At 45.4% G+C, this 20433-nt stretch overlaps 1 protein-coding gene across 1 annotated transcript in view; it reads right to left on the reverse strand.

The window, feature by feature from the left end:
• Positions 1–132: 132 nt before the first annotated feature.
• The window catches only part of LOC147630362 (protein MALE DISCOVERER 2-like), a 37897-nt gene continuing 17596 nt past the window's right edge, over positions 133–20433 (reverse strand). Inside the window, exons 3-13 of the mRNA XM_086810222.1 lie at positions 4200–4271; positions 3883–4026; positions 3637–3777; positions 3282–3401; positions 3066–3151; positions 2516–2965; positions 2150–2337; positions 1600–1732; positions 1319–1476; positions 976–1188; positions 133–795 (exon numbers count right to left, since the gene is read on the reverse strand). Coding sequence (XP_086666348.1) covers positions 532–795; positions 976–1188; positions 1319–1476; positions 1600–1732; positions 2150–2337; positions 2516–2965; positions 3066–3151; positions 3282–3401; positions 3637–3777; positions 3883–4026; positions 4200–4271 — 1969 coding nt within the window. The 3' untranslated portion in view covers positions 133–531. The remainder of the gene's footprint in view (positions 796–975; positions 1189–1318; positions 1477–1599; positions 1733–2149; positions 2338–2515; positions 2966–3065; positions 3152–3281; positions 3402–3636; positions 3778–3882; positions 4027–4199; positions 4272–20433) is intronic.

Below are 20433 nucleotides of genomic sequence, written 5' to 3' on the forward strand. Positions count from 1 at the left end.
AGTTTGTACTTAGCCTTTTAAGGCTGTCTTTCGTTAACTAACATAAGGATCTTGTTTTCAAAAGAAAAAAAAATACCTAAATAAATAGTGCTCCTCGTCCTCCACCTCACCTATTGAAGAGCTTGTGAAGAATTAAGTCTAAACTTATGGTCAAATTGATTAAAAAACTGGGACTTTTTACAAAATAGTGCAGCCCCGCATCTATTCCTTTGAAAAGTTGGAGGGCAATATAAGATTCATTAAAGGCTATCTTACATATGGGTTGACTTGCAAAGAATCAAAGAGCGAGTCTAACATCTATGGTAGAAGAAAGCTCAGAAGAACAAACTTTACTTGGTACACATGAACGGGGTAAAAAAAGGGACACTGGTGCCATTCCACAAGAGAGCAGCAAAATCATAGTAACTGCACAAGGGCCACCCGTCCCTGCTTTCACACCATAAACTCCATAGCAGTGATTGCATGAAGACCAGGGTGGCCACTCAGAGTTGTGGGTAGTTCTCGTTGGGATAGTTGTTTGCCAAGCCATCCTTAATCTTGAGAAAGGATCTCCAACTCTGCCCACAACAGTGGTGAGGACCTGGGTATCACAGGGGCCTTTACAGACAAAAGCGAAGAGCTCAGACGGGAGGATATTTGCCTCATTGTAAGAATCCTTGATGAATCTACTTGCAAGCCTTGCAAGCAGTCGTACGCCATTCTACAGACAACCTCAAGCTCCTCTGAATTGTAAGATTCAAGTGTCGGATCGACAATATGACCCATCTGTCCTGGCATATTGAGGTAATTCAAGGCCTGCAACAAAAATCAATCAAAGGGCAAGATTATCAACAGCCTAATTACAATCAAGGCTCCAATCATTCCGGGAGCCAATACCACCTCTAATCCCACATACAGAAATGAGTGCCACAAACAGACAATACCATCCCTAAATAACAGGTGAAACATATTTGATGATGAAAGTTAATTCCTTACCCATTCTGTGAGGGACCCAAGCTCTTTGCTGTGAGGCGGTCTTCCCGACACCATCTCCAACAAAAGAACTCCAAAATCATAAATATTGGTATCTAAATGCGGTATGAGCCTATCGGATAGTTCCAAATCCTCATGGCCTAATACATTGGTTCTTTCACTTGACTTTGAATCCTTTTGCAATTTGGAAACCTTCCACACCCCAAAGTCCGCCACCTGCATGTTGATGTCTCACATTCAAGAATCAAAAATTAAAAGCTCCAAGACTCGAAATCTTCCAAAAACTAAAATTCTTTCAAAGGCTCAAAAAAAAATTATGCAGTCCTATTTGATGGTAATCGCTAACCTTGGAAGAGTAGTCCTCTGACAAAAACACTGATTTGGTATCCAATTTTGTGTGTGTGATAGGAGAGTCAAAGCCATGATGCATGTAATCCAAAGCATAAGCTACTCCCATGATGATTCGCATGCGAGTTTCCCAGTCCAAATGTTCTGATTCATTATCTGCATGACCCGAGCAGTTGATATGCACGACAAGGATAAGGAAACAAGCATAATCAAACCCTTTCAATAATAGCAGCAGGACTAAAAAAAGAGATATATGGAAAAAACAACTCCATACTTAACTGTGAAGGTGTTCATGCACTGTTCCATTTGGGACATATTCAAAAACAAGCATTCTCACAAAGGGTTCTTCCTCTGCACAGTAACCAAGTAGATTGACAAGATTCTGGTGCTTCATTTGAGAAAGAGATTCCACCTGTGTACCAAAAGCAATAAGCTTTATAAACATTGTTAAATAAAAGCAATTTTTACTAGAGAGAAGAGCAGCACCAGAGTGTGTTTCTGTGTGCACATGCACTCGTGCATTAGTATGTGTGTGTACGGGGTGCTCTTGCAAAAGTGCATGTGCATGGGAGCAGGCCCACGTGTGCAGGTGAGGGTGTGCATCGAGTATGCAATGTGAGTGTGCCAGATGGCATGGCCTGCGTGTGAATGCCAATGAGCGTGTGTACACAAGAGGCAGTCCCTCACAAGCAGGTCATGTGTACAGGTGCAGGGTGCAAGCACAAAAGTATGTATGTGTCACTGCAGGGGTGAGAGCGTGCATGCCATGTGTGCACGTGCATTCTTCTTTTGGGTTTTGGTGGGGTGGAGAGAGCTTAGAGAGCTTCACCTTTCTCCAAAAAATCAATTCCGAGTTACTGGACCAACTCTTTGCAGACTTTCTGATGCTGGTTACAGCGATTTCTACACCATTTGCTAATGTTCCTTTGAACAGGACAATATCAGGGGAAAAACCAATTATATTGCTAAAATCCTCACAAGCATCCTCTAGTTCTGTTCGGCTAAATGCTGGAACACCTGCATCACCACTTGAAGATGTTACTTATTTACACATTTTCAAGGCTTCCTTCTTGGGGGTTGTGGCATGTAAGTGTTGGTTGGGTTTTTTTTTTTTCGCGCGCGCGCGCCGCCCGGGGGGGGGGGGGGGGGGGGGGGGGGGGGGGGGGGGGGGGGGGGGGGGTACACAGGAGCTCACCTTTTGCAAATCCTTTCTGAAGCTCACCACTCATGCTGCTTTTCCAAGGTCTCACTGCAGTACCTTTGTGACGGTAACACAAAAAAACGATGACACTGGCAATGACCAAGAGTATAGCTAATGAACCGGCTACAGCAACCAGAATCTTAGTTTGTGAAGAGGATGGATCAGAGGAAGAGGATGGATCAGAGGAAGATGGTGATGGTGATGGTGATGGTGATGGTGATGATGATGATGATGATGATGATGATGATGATGATGATGATGATGATGATGATGGGCCTGATTCAAGTCCTGGTGATTGACCTCCTGGTGATGGTGTAGGTGACATAGGAGCCTGTGCAGGTCCCGAAGAAATATTGACATAAGTAGAGTCTGTGTTGTTACTATCTGTCGCATTAGCTACTGGAACCCCAGCATTACCTTCCTGAAGAAGACGCCGCCTGACAACTGAAAGCCATATGTTCATGTTAACTATACAAATACCACATTTGAATACACAAATATCATGGCTTTCTTGATGCCTAAAGCATCTGTAATAATATCTCACTTGAAATGGGTGTTTTTGAACAGTCTTCAATAGAGCGTTGACGCGGTAATCCTTCACTTGACAGACAATTGAGACTAAAACTCGACCTGCAGATTCGAACATAGAAAACCACAATACGTCCATGTCAACTCACAATAAAACACAGTGATGGAGTCATATTACACTCACGTTGCTCATGAGTACAAGGATAACCAAAAAAACAAACTTCAAAGAAACCTTGGCAAACGCTGCAAGCAGGCAGGTAGATCCCCTTCAAAGTAATTGCTAGAAAAGTCCGCAATTTGTAGGTATTTCAGTTTACAGACTCCAGTCTCAGGAATACTTCCATCAGGGAAACTGCACAAAAAACAAAGGCAAACTTTAGATGAAATCCCCAGCAGAGAGCAGGTGTTTTTTTTTTGGGTTGTGAAATTATATATTATACACAAAGGTGCCAGGGTTCAAACTCTCACTCCCAGCGTGTGGTACAGTAGCCACAAGAGGAGGGGGGGGGGGGGGGGGGGCACAATAGCAAAAAGCAGATTTAAAGGAATACAAAATTTCAAAGTAACCAGATAGCAGAACTGCTCACCCAGTACTTGCTGTTGGAGATGTCACCCCTCCGCATATAGTGCCCCTCAATCTATTCACACTGATGATCAACTCATACAGGTTTCTTAACTCCCCTAGCTCAGAGGGTATAATTCCTTCAAGATTGTTGTTCTCAAGGTATCTGTAGAGAGCAGTAACAAGAAAACGGCAATTAAACCTCCTTTAGACCTTAGCTAAACTACAACACAAAGCATAATAAACCTTGTTATGGAACTGAGATACTTACAGCCTATTCAAACTTGAGAGGTTTCCTAGATCTTCAGGTAAGTGTCCTGAGAATTTATTGTGGGCCAAATCAAGAACCTCCAGCTTTTCTAACTCACCGAGCTGAAAGGGAATGACACCCCTAAGGTCATTCTCCCGCAGAAGCCTGCACATGAGCTTTTCAGATAAATAAATATGGCCCAAGGCAAGCCCTTAAAAATTTAACAGTACAAAGTATTAAGATAAGAGGAAGGGCGGCCACTAGCAAGTAAGCAGCCTTCAGGACGATGAGAGGAATCATAACTACAATCACACAAAGGGGAAATTACTTGAACTTACAGTTCTCGAAGGTTTGTCAATTGGCCAAGTTCTGTTGCCAGTGTTCCTTTCAAAGAAAGTCCACTTAGATTGCTGCAAAGGATATATGTATAAGTGAAAAGTATAATGAAACCACATGCCCCACACAAGACAAGATAATAAATGAACAATATTAGCAGTGTCAAGTGCACCTGTCGTACTAAGGTGCCATGTTGACATAACTATATAAAGTACACCTTTGTTGGATATTCGGAGCTTCAGTGTGTGAACACTCCCTATGAGTGTATATATATATACCTAGATGAATCTAGGGACATGCCCAAATTCACCTTTTAGGAACGTGCATGTTATATACTCATGGTAGTCAACCCACAAGACTATATAACTATCAACTCCATTATGCATAGTATGGACTAGATACTACAACATCCCCACTAACGTCATCAGTGCCCAATAGTGGGTGTAGAACTCTGTATCAAGATATGCTCTCACACGTGCACTCCACACACACACATAAGAGCATATATTCACACAAAGGCCTTCATACTGAGTTTCTGCCAAACCTCCAGAGATGCAAGGCAAACTCAGCCATAATGAAGCCTAGCACTAAGGGAAGTAGCAAATAGAAAGAATTAGTACAGCAAATAAGTGTATGTGTTAACACCTCTTAAAGGTGAATGTGTGCGTGTCTGAACAAGGGCTTACAGCCACCAATTTGTTTATGTATGTACATGCGCTTATAGCCACTTAGTAGTATGCAGTGATGTCATCCGTTAAGCCATGTGTCATTGCCCCATGAGTAGAGTGTGTCAAAAGATAAGGCTCTAAAGCCTATAAAAAAGCATTGTACTTTGAAGGTTACACACATCAATCGAAGCTTCACTTGAACGTGCAATCATTTGCTCTACCAATGTATTGAGTTTACTTCTCTCTCTCTCTCTCTCTCTCTCTCTCTCTCTCTCTCTCTCTCTCTCTCTCTCTCTCTCTCTCTCTCTCTCTCTCTCTCTCTCTCTCTCTCTCTCTCTCTCTCTCTCAGTGCCGCCGAGCTCCCACGCCCTGCATTTCCACTACCGCCGCCACCAACCACAAGCGGCGCTCCTACACCGCCTCTCACAAGCGGCTCCACTTGTTTTGCCACCAAAAGCGAGCGGCGCAAGTGCGTAAGGTCCGCCACCACCCGCACTGCATTTCCACTACCGCCGCCACCAACCACAAGCGGCGCTGCTCCACCACCTCTCACAAGCGGCTCCACTTGTTTCGCCACCAAAAGCGAGCGGCGCGAGCGCGTAAGGTCCGCCACCACCAGCACTGCGTCTACCGGCAGTCCCACCAACTGCACTTTGGCTCCACCTGCCACCTTCGCTCTAACTCCGTCACGCCACCTCTGCGTCTCCGCCTACTAGACTACCTCCTGCCATCTCTTATGCCCAATCACTAAAGCTTTGCCTCACTCCCGCCGACTGCCGCCTTCCAGCTGCCATCGCTTTGCATGGCCACCATCTCTTTCTCCACGCACCCGTTTGCTCCTCTGCTCGCACCCAAGCCTATCTGCTGAGGCCACTGCTTTGTTGCGGACTGTAGGAGCTCAGCACTGCCTCCTCGTCACCTCCTCTACAGCCCAACTTTAGTGCCCATTACTCGCTTTCCGTCCTTGCTCTCCACATAGGCCTTTCATACATGCTTCTTATGCTCCTACACTACCCAAAAACCTTCTGGCTTATCTGCATGTTGCTCACTATATCTACCACATTCAGAGCTGTCATTAGCCTCTACATATACCATGGATCCTAACAAAAGCAGTGATGTTTTTGAGAAGTTCTCCATATCTAACTTCCCTACTTGGCAAAAAAAGATTTGTCTACTTCTCATGCGTGACGGTGTTTGGACCGTGGTCAACAGCATTGAGGAAAAACCTGAAGGCATTCAAGGTGTAGTTTGGCAAGACAAAACTGACAAGGCATTGGCACAAATTGGCCTTGGTCTTGCAAATAGTCTGATTCATCATGTAGACTTCAACAAAAGTGCAAAATAAGGGAATATGGGACGAGCTTGAAAACGCATACAAGAAAACATGTTGAGATGCAGGCTAATGCATCACAGCCTTGTGACTTTCAAAGCTGGAGAGAAATCTATTAAGTTTGATACATATCATGGAGAATATGATGCATCAAAGGCAGTTGCTTTTATTGCCCAGTTTGATATTGCTTTTAGTGATGAGGATATCCATGATCCGTTATGTAAGCATATTTATGACAGGTGCTAGTGCTCACTGGTGACTTATTGAGAAGATCACCCAAATTCTATTAGATCATGGAAAGAGTTCAAGAAAAGGTTTTATGCCCAACTCTTGCCTCCCAATGCATTAAATGAGATAACAATGAAGTGGGATTGGGTGAAGCAAAATTAGAGAAAAATGGTGAATACATGTGCACAAGTTCTGGAAAATGCTTTTGGAGATGTCTCCATTTATGCATGTCCCAGTGGCAGAAAGGAAGATAAGATTTCAATCAGAATTACAACCTGTGTACAAATCAAGACTACAAATGTATCATGGTCACACCTTACTGTTGGAATGCATAGCGGAAATGAGACAAACTGCTGTGAGAGAAAAACGCATAACTTTAGGAGAGAGAGAAGCTGTATAAACTCGACTATATACACAAGTCCGGCACAGATATGATACAACAATGTGGGGGACAAGGGTGGTATATATACCACCCTGGGCTGCTGGTCACGCAGCCACAAAACAGGCCGACAACCCTATGAAAGCCCATGACTGGGATAACATCCAGCCGGCCAGCAAATGATCAATCGGCCAAGACAAAATCAGGTCGGGATGAATACATATCAAGTCCCCCACGACTAGCAAAACTGGGAAAATAGGAAAAAATGGAGAAACACCTACATGGACAGGCATACCCTCAACAATGTCCCTAATGTGTAATATGTATAGACAGGAGATGACTGCTAACACTTACGACAATTAATCACAACCGCCACTGCCACCGAGCAATTGGAACTCAAGTTGAGTCGATCCAACAAGGCTAAACCCTCATTCCAAGGCAAAGAGAGGGCTGTCCAAAACTTGCAAAATAGTGGAAAACCACCTAAAAAAGACCAAAACCAAGATAAGTAGTACAACAAAGGCTGAAAATAAGTCTACCAAGAAGCGTCCCTTCAAAGTGAAAGACTATGGTCTCACTACTCAAAAAAAAGAGCAATATATGAGTGAAGGAAAATGCTTTACTTGTGACAGCACTGAGCATATTGCAAAAGCATGCCCAAATAAGAAGCGTGACAATGTGAATGCACTGAAGTCTAATGTGCATACGACTCCCAATGTGCAAGGGAATACTTCACATGATAGCAAAGACAGGGTTGTATGTAAAGCTTGGGGACAACTTAAGGATCAACCCGCTTTGTTCATGTTTGATGATTGTGCAATTGAGAACTTTATATCTACACAGATGGCAACTGCTTTGGGTATTGAAGTGGGAGACATTGAAACCAATCAAGACCTATGATAACAAACCCTAGAACACTCAGAACACCGACAAACAGCACAATACTGAAACAATCTTTACGGCGGAGCGGAAGAACCATAAACAACACTGAAAAGAACACAGCACTAAGCCGGAACGGCCAGCCCCCCGTAGGAACTTCTTTATTCCAATGAATAATCAATTACAAGCAAACCAAGGTGCTGGTGCAATCCTATACCGGATATTCCATAAAACTGGGTACCAATCAACACCATAAACCAGTGCAAATCAGTCTCGAAACAACAGCCCAATACGGTGCCAAATCCAGCCGAATTCCGTGTCAAAACAGCCCCCATAACGGAGCCTCAAATCTGTCCCAGAGGAGCTCTCAAATCAGTCCCTGATTCCTTCAAAAACAGCCCGAGAAAAGCTCTCAAAACTATCCTAGATTTCTCCCAAAAGCAATCCCAGAAAGAGTGGCCAAGAGGGAGTGATGGAGAGAGAGAAACCTGTTGTACAACCAGCTCTCAGGTGAAGGAAAGCTACTGTACGGTCAGCAAATCAGGAGAGAGAGAGAGAGAGAGAGAGTGTGCTGCTGCCCTGATGTACGGCCAGCACTCGGGAGACGGAGAAAACCAGTCGCGTGCTGCTGCTATGTATGGCCAGCGCTGAGGAGAGGGGAACAGGCTGCTGTCCACCTGTAGGGCCAGCGAACAGTAGGGGGTGAAGAGACTGCTGACCACCTGTACAGCCAGCCAATCAGAGAGAGGGAAAACGCTCGCTGCCACCCTGCTGTACGGCCAGCCAATCAGAGAAAGAAGAAGCGCTTGAAAACACTGCTTTATGGCCAGTGCTTAGGGGAAAACAAGCATGCTGATGCTGTACGGCCAGTGCACCCGAGAGGGAAAGGAGTGCTGATGCCCGTCAAAGGAGATAGATTTTCTGCCTGCCACTCGTGTCATCATGCGCATCCTTCCTTTGCTTTTAAAGGAATCAACCAGCCAAGAATACCTGTGTCATGAACCTGTGTTTTTCTCTGGACAAGATGCAGATGTGCACGGGGACATGGTGGACAGTGTGAATGGCATCAGGTGGGAGTGAAGATGGAGGCCCATGTGTGGATAACCCCATGTGTGAAAGGGGGCAAAGGAATTTTAGCTTTGAAGGTTTAAAAACCTTTAAAATCATTTATTAAGCCTTTCATTAAAGAAACGTGGCCCTTCTGCTATTTTTGGGGCCACGTGTGAGCTTTTTGGTAAAAGAGGGGCTGTTGGGCAGAAAAAGCAGGGAGGCGCCTATCTTTTGTGGTGGGTGTGCTTTTCCAGGAGGAGGGCTGCTCATCTGGATATTCAGGCGCCTATCTCTCTGGAGGAAGCATGCGCTTTTTGGAGGAGAAGTGGACTGTTTTTATGATGGCTGCGCATAGGAGTATCCATGCAGGTCCGTACGACTGTACGGACAGCTGTACAGACAGGACAGAAAGCAAGCGCATACAGGCTGCTGTGCGTGGAGGGTTTTCTGAAGAAGAGGCGCATACAGGCAGGGGCTGCAGGGCTGCGTTTCTTGCAGGCGCACAGAACTGGGTGTGCCCTCTCTCTTTCCCATGCCAACAGGTGGTTGCAGGCAGTGCTGGACAGAGCAGCACATGTTTTTTCTCCATGCATAAGGGGCTGGACTGCAGGCGCAGAGGGCTGAAGTTCATGCTCTTTTGCACAAGAGACGCTTACAGGTTGGTTTCTCTAGACACACAGGCTGCCAGGTGTGTGCTTTTTGGAGACTAAAGGGCTGGCTGCTGTGCTGTGCTTCAGAACAGAGACACAGGCCTCCTTTCTCTCTCTCTCTCTCCCTCTGCTGAAGAGTAGACAAGGGTTGGTTTTCTCTTGACACAAAGGTGGACAAGGGCTGTTTTTCCATGAACATAGACATCATGTCGATGGCGTTCAACTGATGGAACTTTCAGCCTTTCTATGCTTTGATTCGGGACTGTTTTGGGACAGTTTATGGGCTGTTTTTGTTTGGTTGCAAATTCAGCTTTGTGCTTGGGTTTTTGACTGCGAGTACAGGTCTTTTGGTTATGTTTCTTGGCATGGGAGTGATGCAAGCTCGCATGGCTGCGTGCTCATGGAGCAGATGGCTTTCTTCCTGCTAGAAAGGAACAGAGGGACCTATAGTTATGAGTATCCCTATGTTGCCAGATGTTTCATGAGGGAACAGGTAACTAGATGTATGGGAAACAGGACAGAAGTTTCAAAGGGGAACAGGCCTAAGGGTTTCATGTGGAAACAGGTCGTAGGTTTTCTCGAAGAGACATGTTTTTGGGTTTCTCCAGGAGATAGGTCACATGCAGGCAGAAGGTACAGGAGTAGACACATGTTTGGTACAGCCTTGCTACTGACAAGACAGGGGACAGGGAATCCATGACAGAGATGGATAGTACCCTTGGAAGGTAGAGAGGGTTTGTACAGGTGTGTCAACTGTATGGTATGCTGTGCTGTGATACGAGTTCTCTTTTGAGAGATAGTTCGGGAGTCTGTGTTGTGATGCAGGAGCACTGGATGTGTCAGGGTGTGATGCTGTTCATAGTGTGAGAGGCTATGGATGGTTGTGGCAGCCTTGATCATGGGAGAAAGCTTCTGTATGCAAACTCAAATGTGTGAAGGGTCTTTTGATATGAACAATAGCTGGACTTATTTGTGGATGCCGTGTGGAAAAGAAGCCAGATGCAGGTTCTTTGCAGGCTTCAGGAGTTCTACTGGGACGGCTGAATTACCAGCCTTATATTGTAATCAAAGCTCTTATAATCAATTAAAGAAATACCGCAAGGGGCGCCACTGCGATTTGGGGCCAATCGGTGTCCGTGTACTTTTTGCAGGAGCACTCTAGCTCCCCCTGTTGGTTTTCCTTTTCTAGGTTCTCAATGGTGTTGAAGTGTTTTATGTGCGAGTGTTTGTTTCACCGCCCTTTGCTTTCTGAAGGCCGGTTTCCAAGGTTCCGTTTGCCGGGACACATCGTCGACTTTCTCAAGGAGGCGAGTCCATGGTTGCTTTGGTCGGGACAATCGCCAACTTTCCTAAGGGGGCGAGCTCGTGGTTGTCTCATGAGAGTCACATCAAAAGCTTCAACATGAGGAAAGTGAAAAGGAAGTGCAGGACACAGTACAGGATTTTGTGTCTTTGCCTATATGAGGTGAAGAGCAAGAGCTGAAGATGAAGTTCAGGAGAAAAGACACCAAGGACAAGAAGTAGTCGGCCAGGAACAAGAAGCAGTTGAAGTGTTATGGTGCAGGAGATGCGTTGAAGGCTATTGCTTTCGACAGTTTGTCACCGGTGGTATCTTCATAGAGGCTTCATGGGTTCGGAAGACAGTTTCTTTCTATGTTAGTGGTGATCTACTATGCTTCATCGAGGACTTGTGCTTATCACTTGGGTGGAGTGCAAGTAGGTTTTGGGTGCCTGAGGATGTATCAGATGAGGCTTAGATGGAAGTGGAGGAACTTGACGAGGTTCTTATTCCTGAGCATATACTGGCACATAAGGAAGGAAAGGTACAGGGTAAGGTTTCCCGTCGCTATCCTGTGAAGTTCAAGAGCTGTTCACTGATGGATACGAAGTGGATGGAGGAGGTTCACTGATGGATGCGAAGTGGATGGAGGAGGGTGACTTAGCAGATTCACCTCAGGAGTTGCAGCTTTATCTTGATGCCTATGAGTAGGAGTCGACTCTTGTTACGACTCATTCAGGTTCAGCAGAGCATAGGTCTGGAGCATTGCCTGATGCTCTAGAGGGGGGTAGCACCTCCGCTCCCTTGTTGTTACAGACAGGCTCATTTGTTATCTAGGAGTCGCTTGGTGACATCTTTGTATTCACCCGAAGGTACTGAGGCTGACAGTACATCTGCTTATGGGACTTCTATGATATTGTGTACTAGTCACAGGAGATGGTGGTTGAGTAAGGTTCACAGTCGCGCGCACCTGGAACTCTAACTGCAACTATGGATAACTCTATGGAGGACATAAGTCTTGCGAGCAGTCCTAGAGTTGGTTTGGTTCATGGAAATATGGATCGAACTCTGTTTGTGCATGTATGCATACACTTTTTGAGGTAGAGGTATTTTTGTATTCTGGTGCCATTGGATCCTGGTACCATTGAGAATACATTGGGAAATACTCTGCATTGTGTCATGTGCTGCATGTATGTTGGTATGATACATCAAGTCACAAGTGCTTTATTATGTTCATGGATACACCACTGGGTGTAACTCCTGTGGGATGGCCATGAGAACATATGTGGGAAAGTACTTGGTAGATGTAGTGTTTGGATGCATTGAATGCTTTCATATGCTCATGTTTTACCATCAGTCGTGGGTCCTGCGGGATGCCCATGGGCGTAAGGCTTGCGAGCAGCCCTTAGACTGTTACTTTGGAGTAGGTAGAGCATCTTGAGGAGCATATTGTTTGCGAATGCATATGTGTGTCATGCATATGTGTGTCATATGTAGAATGATGCATGGTTTTGTTTTTGGCTAACACCGTTAACGTGTTTCCATTTGGTTTTAGACTTTTGCTGTAGGTTCTGAAGGAACAAGAAAGAGGACAGTGTGGCTTATTGTGCAGGATGATTGTTTTATCATCCAGATGCATTGGAGAGCCATTGTTTTTGCCATATGGGAGTCTTTGCTCATTAGATGCTTTACTGTGCCATTGAGTGCAATCGAGGACGCTTGCCATTTTTCAAGAGGGGGGTATGTCATGAACCTGTGTTTTTCTCTGGACAAGATGCAGATGTGCACGGGGACATGGTGGACAGTGTGAATGGCATCAGGTGGGAGTGAAGATGGAGGCCCATGTGTGGATAACCCCATGTGTGAAAGGGGGCAAAGGAATTTTAGCTTTGAAGGTTTAAAAACCTTTAAAATCATTTATTAAGCCTTTCATTAAAGAAACGTGGCCCTTATGCTATTTTTGGGGCCACGTGTGAGCTTTTTGGTAAAAGAGGGGCTGTTGGGCAGAAAAAGCAGGGAGGCGCCTATCTTTTGTGGTGGGTGTGCTTTTCCAGGAGGAGGGCTGCTCATCTGGATATTCAGGCGCCTATCTCTCTGGAGGAAGCATGCGCTATATGGAGAAGAAGTGGACTGTTTTTATGATGGCTGCGCACAGGAGTATCCATGCAGGTCTGTACGACTGTACGGACAGCTGTACGGACAGGACAGAAAGCAGGCGCATACAGGCTGCTGTGCGTGGAGGGTTTTCTGAAGAAGAGGCGCATACAGGCAGGGGCTGCAGGGCTGCGTTTTGTTACCATATTATAGTAGTGATGTGTGTGAACACACTTAGGACCGCCGGGGCACTTTTTCCCTCACTAGGAGGTTTTTTTCCCCCGTGCATTGTATATACGCCCATTATCTTCTAGGGCTTGTAATCTTTCATTTTTGGCACTCATAATACACTACTGTGTTGTGCTCAAGCTTCCTCATCTTCTTGAAGTTGTGTGTGCATTCCTGCAACCCTAATTCCAACAATTGGTATCAGAGCAGGCTTCCTCCTCCCGGGCAGCATCACCGGCACCTGCCGCTTCAACTCCTCCGATTGCAACGAGGTTTCACGAGCGTCTGCAGGTTAGTATATGCCGTGGGAAAGCCCGTAGGGCTCGATCATTTCAGAATTTTGATCTGAGGTCATTTCGCCCTCCGTTTTTGCATTCCAAGTACTGCGCAGGCAAAATCGTCCTACTGTGCAGATTTTCTGTCAAGATTAAAATCTGCAGGACAGGTGCCCATTCGTCTGTTTTGGGCTGTGCTACATAGCACAGGTCGATTTTATACAGGTTTACCTCTTACAGACAGCATTTACATCTAGTAGTACAGTCATTGGCCATGGCTGACAACAATGATGTATTCCGCATGTTGGCTGCTGAGGATAAGTTGGATGGCACCAACTATCCATTGTGGGCATATATGATGCGACATGTATTGGTAGCAAAGGGGTTATGGAACATTGTGCAGGGTATTGATGCACGTCCTATTGTGGCTGGGAATGCTGCAAACACATCAGAAACAGGTACTGTTGATGATGGTGCAGGCACAAGTGCTGTAGCAGCTGTTCGAGAACCACCACTTTCAGCAGAGCAGATTCGTTGGGATGGTAGAGATGCGCAGGCTCATGCCTTGATTGCGCTGTCTGTCAAACGTACCATTATCCCACATATTCGCTCCTGCAGGACTTCTAAGGATGCTTGGGATGTACTTGCCACATTGTATCAGGCAAGAAATGAGGCTCGTGTTGCTTATCTCCGAAAACAGTTGGAGAGTGAGCATATGAATGAAGGTGATTCTATGGATAGCTTTTTGACAAAGATCAAGGATTTCAAAGAGCAGCTCATTTCTGCAGATGAAATCCTGTCAGACAGTTCACTTGTGCAGACTGTTTTGAATGGTCTACCAGATTCTTATCAGGGTTTTGCTTCCACTCTTCGCTTGATGATGAAAGGCAATCCCAATGCCTTATCATTTGAGGAGTTAGTTTCTGTTTTGCTGCAAGAAGACCAGTCAAGGCAAAACAGGAATATTATGCGTGTCGCAGATCAAGCTTTCGTTGCTGGTCAGAGAAGCGGGAAAGGTAAAGCTGGCTTTTCTTCTAGTAAGCAGAAATCTGCAAATGCTGCGCAACCAAAGAAGGAAGACAAAGATGAGAAGAAGGGTGACAAACAGAAAACATTTTGCAAGTACTGTAAGGGAAATGATCATGTCATCAAAGCGTGTCCTAAGCTGGCTGCGAAAGAGGCTAAGAAGAAAGAGGCTGGTATGGCTGTTGCAGATGCCTCTCCTTCTAACAATGAATCTGCTAATGTTGTGCTAGATACAGAATGGGCATTCAATGCGCAGTGCAGTTATGACCCATCTTTGCATGACACATGTATGTCTGCAGTAGATTCAGATGTATGGTACTTTGACAGTGGTGCCACTAAGCATATCACCTCGCAGCGCAGTTTATTCACTTTCCTTGAGTCTGCTCCCACAGGGAATACTGTCACTTGTGCCAATAACTCCTCTTATCCCGTTAAAGGAGTTGGACAGATTGTGCTGAATGTTGCAAATGGCAACACCTTTACACTTTTTGATGCATTGTATGTGCCAGGGATCAAAAAGAATCTGCTGTCAGTATCCGCATTTGCCAAAACAGGTTTGGTTGTAAAATTTGTGGATGACAGATGTACTGTTCATGATCTCTCTTGTGGTGACATCATTGTAGCATCTGGTTCACTATGTCGAGGGCTGTATAAGCTCAATATGGATGGCAAATGTGTAGAGGATTCAGCATGTGCTATTATGGATACGCAGGCTATTTCAAATGCAAAACTGTGGCATGCACGTTTTGGTCATCTGAATTTTGCAAGTTTGCTGCGCCTGCAGAAATCTGAAATGGTGTCTTCTTTGCCTAAGCTTGAGGCACCTGTCAAGCATGTTTGTGAGGGCTGCATATTGGGTAAAATGCAGCGTGCTTCCTTTCCCAAAGATGGATCAGTGAGAGCTGAACGCAGATTGCAGCTTGTTCACAGTGATGTTTGTGGTCCCATGCAAACTCCATCATTTGGAAACTACCTTTACTTCGTGACTTTCATTGATGATTTTACCAGGCATGCATGGGTATATCCTTTGAAGGCAAAGTCCGAAGTGTTTTTGTGCTTCAAACAGTTTTTGGTTATGGCTGAAAATGTGTCAGAAAGTAAGATGGGCACCCTCCGTTCAGATCGAGGGGGGGAGTATATGTCTTCAGAATTTAATGCATTTCTGGCTGAGCGTGGGATAAAACACCAATGTACAGTGCCGTATACACCACAGCAAAATGGTGTGGCTGAGAGAAAAAACAGGTCTCTCATGGAAATGGCAAGATGTATGGTTAAGAGTCAAAGTCTACCACATGGTTTTTGGCTTGAGGCTGTCATGTGTGCCACTTATGTACTAAACAGGTGTCCCACCAAAGCATTACAGGTTGTCACTCCATATGAGGCTTGGCATGGCCGCAAGCCATCTGTTGGCCATTTACGTGTTTTTGGTTGCCTGGCATATGCATTAGTGCCTGTGCAACATCGCAGAAAATTGGATGACAAAGCTGTCAAATGTATTTTTGTTGGATATAGTGCTGAGAGCAAAGGCTATCGTTTGTATCATCCACAGACAAAGCGCATTTTGGTTAGCCGTGATGTTGTATTTGTGGAAGATGCAGTTCAGCCCTTGGTTTCATGTACTAAGGAGACAGATATCAGCTCACGTGATGTCTATGATACATTGTTGCCTCTTTTCAGTGGTGCACAGTCAAGTGCAATACCTCATGAGGCAGTTTTTCAGCCTATGCAGGTTTTAAATGATGGCACAGATCAGCCTATATCTGATGCAGATGTGCATGATGCACTTGAGGATGAGAGACAAGAGATTGAGGGCTCTAGGAATATGCCTAGATGGCTGGTGCAGACTTTGCGTGACAGCAAGTTGGATGCCCCTTTGTCTAGTCGCACTCGTTCTGGCTCTCATGGTGCCTCTTATGCGTCAGATTGTTATGCATTGGCTGTTTCTAGTATGTGCGATGAAAGTGAGCCTGTTTCATTTGATGAGGCACAAAGTTCAGAAAATTGGATGGCTGCTATGCAAGCAGAATACGATGCTATTATGAAGAATGGTACATGGTCTTTATGTGACTTGCCCCCTGGCAAGAAGGCCATTGGCACTAAGTGGGTATACAAATTGAAGCGTAAGCCTGATGGCACAGTGGATCGCCATAAGGCTAGGCTTGTTGCAAAAGGTTATGCTCAAGAGAAGGGCATTGATTTTGATGAGACTTTTGCTCCCACATGTCGTATGACCACTGTTCGTAGCATCTGTGCATTAGCAGCTCATAATGGTTGGAATGTACATCAGCTGGACATAAAGACTGCGTTCTTAAATGGAGATTTGCATGAGGAGGTGTATGTATCGCAGCCTCGTGGTTTTGTTCAAAGAGGGCAGGAAAACAAAGTGTGCAGGTTAAAAAAGGCTTTATATGGTTTAAAGCAAGCTCCACGAGCTTGGTATGAAAAAATACATGCATATTTGACTGCACATGGGTTTCAGAATAGTCCAACAGAAAGCACTTTGTATGTTAAACGTGTGGATGGTGTACATCTAATCATTGCTCTCTATGTCGATGACATGCTGCTCACAGGGCCAAATGAGAGTCATATTGCTGATTTTAAGGCTGATTTGAATGCCTCTTTTGAGATGTCAGATTTGGGGCATTTGCATCATTATTTGGGGATACAATTTAAGCAGTGTGATGGAGGTATTGCTTTGTGTCAGACAAAGTATATTGAAACATTGTTGCGGAGATTTGGCCTTGAAGACTGCAAGCCTATTGCTACTCCAATGGAGACAGGTTTGAAGTTGAGTCTTCATGATGCTGGAGATCACTTTGATGTCACACTCTATCAGACAGCTGTTGGTTGCCTCATTTATGTATGCATTACGAGGCCAGACATTCAGTTTGCAGTCTCACAGGTGAGCAGATTTATGCATAGCCCAGGCATTAAGCATTGGCAGGCAGTGAAGCGTATCTTTCGCTATTTGAGTGGTACTCGGCATCTTGGGTTGTTTTATCCCAAGGGGGGATCATTGCCGCCAGATTTACATGCTTTTTCAGATTCTGACTGGGCTGGTTGTTATGACACACGCGTGTCCACGAGTGGTTTTTGCTTCATGCTTGGAAGCTCATGCATATCATGGTTGAGCAAGAAGCAGCCTACTGTGGCCACTTCTAGTTGTGAAGCTGAGTACAGGGCAGCTTTCACAGCTACGGTTGAGTGTGTGTGGCTCAGACGCCTTATGGCTGATTTGGGTGTTGGGCAGCCATCTGCCACCACCATCTTCACTGACAGTCAGAGCGCATTGGCAGTTGCGCGGAACCCAGTGTTCCATGCTCGTACGAAGCACATTGAGGTGCACTACCATTATGTCAGGGAGAGACTCTCTGCAGGAGAGATCAGTTTGGCTTATGTGCCAACACAGGATAACCTTGCAGACCTTTTCACAAAGGCTCTGCCTCGTGAGAAGTTCGAAGCTTTTCGCAAAGCTTTGGGCTTACTCCCTTTTGTGGATTCGTCCACATAGCTAGGCACTTCCCTATACATGAGTGCTAGCTCTTGTTCACCGCATCACTCCAGGGGGGATTTGTTACCATATTATAGTAGTGATGTGTGTGAACACACTTAGGACCGCCGGGGCACTTTTTCCCTCACTAGGAGGTTTTTTTCCCCCGTGCATTGTATATACGCCCATTATCTTCTAGGGCTTGTAATCTTTCATTTTTGGCACTCATAATACACTACTGTGTTGTGCTCAAGCTTCCTCATCTTCTTGAAGTTGTGTGTGCATTCCTGCAACCCTAATTCCAACACGTTTCTTGCAGGCGCACAGAACTGGGTGTGCCCTCTCTCTTTCCCATGCCAACAGGTGGTTGCAGGCAGTGCTGGACAGAGCAGCACATGTTTTTCTCCATGCATAAGGGGCTGGACTGCAGGCGCAGAGGGCTGAAGTTCATGCTCTTTTGCACAAGAGACGCTTACAGGTTGGTTTCTCTAGACACACAGGCTGCCAGGTGTGTGCTTTTTGGAGACTAAAGGGCTGGCTGCTGTGCTGTGCTTCAGAACAGAGACACAGGCCTCCTTTCTCTCTCTCTCTCTCTCTCTCCCTCTGCTGAAGAGTAGACAAGGGTTGGTTTTCTCTTGACACAAAGGTGGACAAGGGCTGTTTTTCCATGAACATAGACATCATGTCGATGGCGTTCAACTGATAGAACTTTCAGCCTTTCTATGCTTTGATTCGGGACTGTTTTGGGACAGTTTATGGGCTGTTTTTGTTTGGTTGCAAATTCAGCTTTGTGCTTGGGTTTTTGACTGCGAGTACAGGTCTTTTGGTTATGTTTCTTGGCATGGGAGTGATGCAAGCTCGCATGGCTGCGTGCTCATGGAGCAGATGGCTTTCTTCCTACTAGAAAGGAACAGAGGGACCTATAGTTATGAGTATCCCTATGTTGCCAGATGTTTCATGAGGGAACAGGTAACTAGATGTATGGGAAACAGGACAGAAGTTTCAAAGGGGAACAGGCCTAAGGGTTTCATGTGGAAACAGGTCGTAGGTTTTCTCGAAGAGACATGTTTTTGGGTTTCTCCAGGAGATAGGTCACATGCAGGCAGAAGGTACAGGAGTAGACACATGTTTGGTACAGCCTTGCTACTGACAAGACAGGGGACAGGGAATCCATGACAGAGATGGATAGTACCCTTGGAAGGTAGAGAGGGTTTGTAGAGGTGTGTCAACTGTATGGTATGTTGTGCTGTGATACGAGTTCTCTTTTGAGAGATAGTTCGGGAGTCTGTGTTGTGATGCAGGAGCACTGGATGTGTCAGGGTGTGATGCTGTTCATAGTGTGAGAGGCTATGGATGGTTGTGGCAGCCTTGATCATGGGAGAAAGCTCCTGTATGCAGACTCAATGTGTGAAGGGTCTTTTGATATGAACAATGGCTGGACTTATTTGTGGATGCCGTGTGGAAAAGAAGCCAGATGCAGGTTCTTTGCAGGCTTCAGGAGTTCTACTGGGACGGCTGAATTACCAGCCTTATATTGTAATCAAAGCTCTTATAATCAATTAAAGAAATACCGCAAGGGGCGCCACTGCGATTTGGGGCCAATCGGTGTCCGTGTACTTTTTGCAGGAGCACTCTAGCTCCCCCTGTTGGTTTTCCTTTTCTAGGTTCTCAATGGTGTTGAAGTGTTTTATGTGCGAGTGTTTGTTTCACCGCCCTTTGCTTTCTGAAGGCCGGTTTCCAAGCAACGGAACCTTGAAACCGGCCTTGACGGGCGGTGGAACAAACACTCGCACATAAAACACTTCAACACCATTGAGGACCTAGAAAAGGAAAACAAACAGGGGGAGCTAGAGTAGCTCCCCCTGTTTGTTTTCCTTTTCTAGGTCCTCAATGGTGTTGAAGTGTTTTATGTGCGAGTGTTTGTTCCACCGCCCGTCAAGGCCGGTTTCAACCTGTGCTTTTTCCCCCTTTTTGGCCAAAAGTAGCTGATGGCCCAAAAATACCAGTTCTATGCTTTTTCACAAGCTTGTTGGCCAAGTTTGCTTTAGGCGCCTCCTTCTGTCTACATATACATGCCCAAAATAATAATAAGTCCAGCCCGTCTTTAATGATGTGTGAACACACCAACTTATAAGCGTTATAAGTCACTTTATATGCTAAAAATCCCATGCTGCTTTCGCTCAGAAGCCATCTTTCAAGCCAAACTTTGCCAGTAAACGCTCCAGCTTTCTTATGTGGAAAATCCCCGCTCACACCTTGGTTCCAGTCAATGTGTGAAACACCGGTCAAGATTGGTGAGGAGACAAAATTGGTGACAAACATGGGTCCTCAAATTGAAGCAAAGACTGCCTTTGTTGGTAGAGAATTGCAAGTCACACCAATCATTGGCAAGTTGCGCATACACATTCAAGGCTACGTGGATCATGAAAACTTTCTTGTAGCACCTTCGAATGGCTATAATGTATTGCTTGGAAAGCCTTGGCACAAGCGCATTGATCCATACAAGGCTTACAAGACCAACAAGATCACCTTCATGCATAAATACCGAGGGCATGTGATTGATGTTGGTGAAGAGGGTGATGCTATCCCCATTGTATCTCGTGTATAAATTAAGTAATTAAAAAAAGTGTTTTTGTGTACTTGATTTTTGTACGAAATCA

The sequence above is a fragment of the Cibotium barometz genome, chromosome 16 (assembly GCF_041138505.1).
Source record: "Cibotium barometz isolate CiBa-2024 chromosome 16, ASM4113850v1, whole genome shotgun sequence".
Taxonomy (NCBI): Eukaryota; Viridiplantae; Streptophyta; class Polypodiopsida; order Cyatheales; family Cibotiaceae; genus Cibotium; species Cibotium barometz.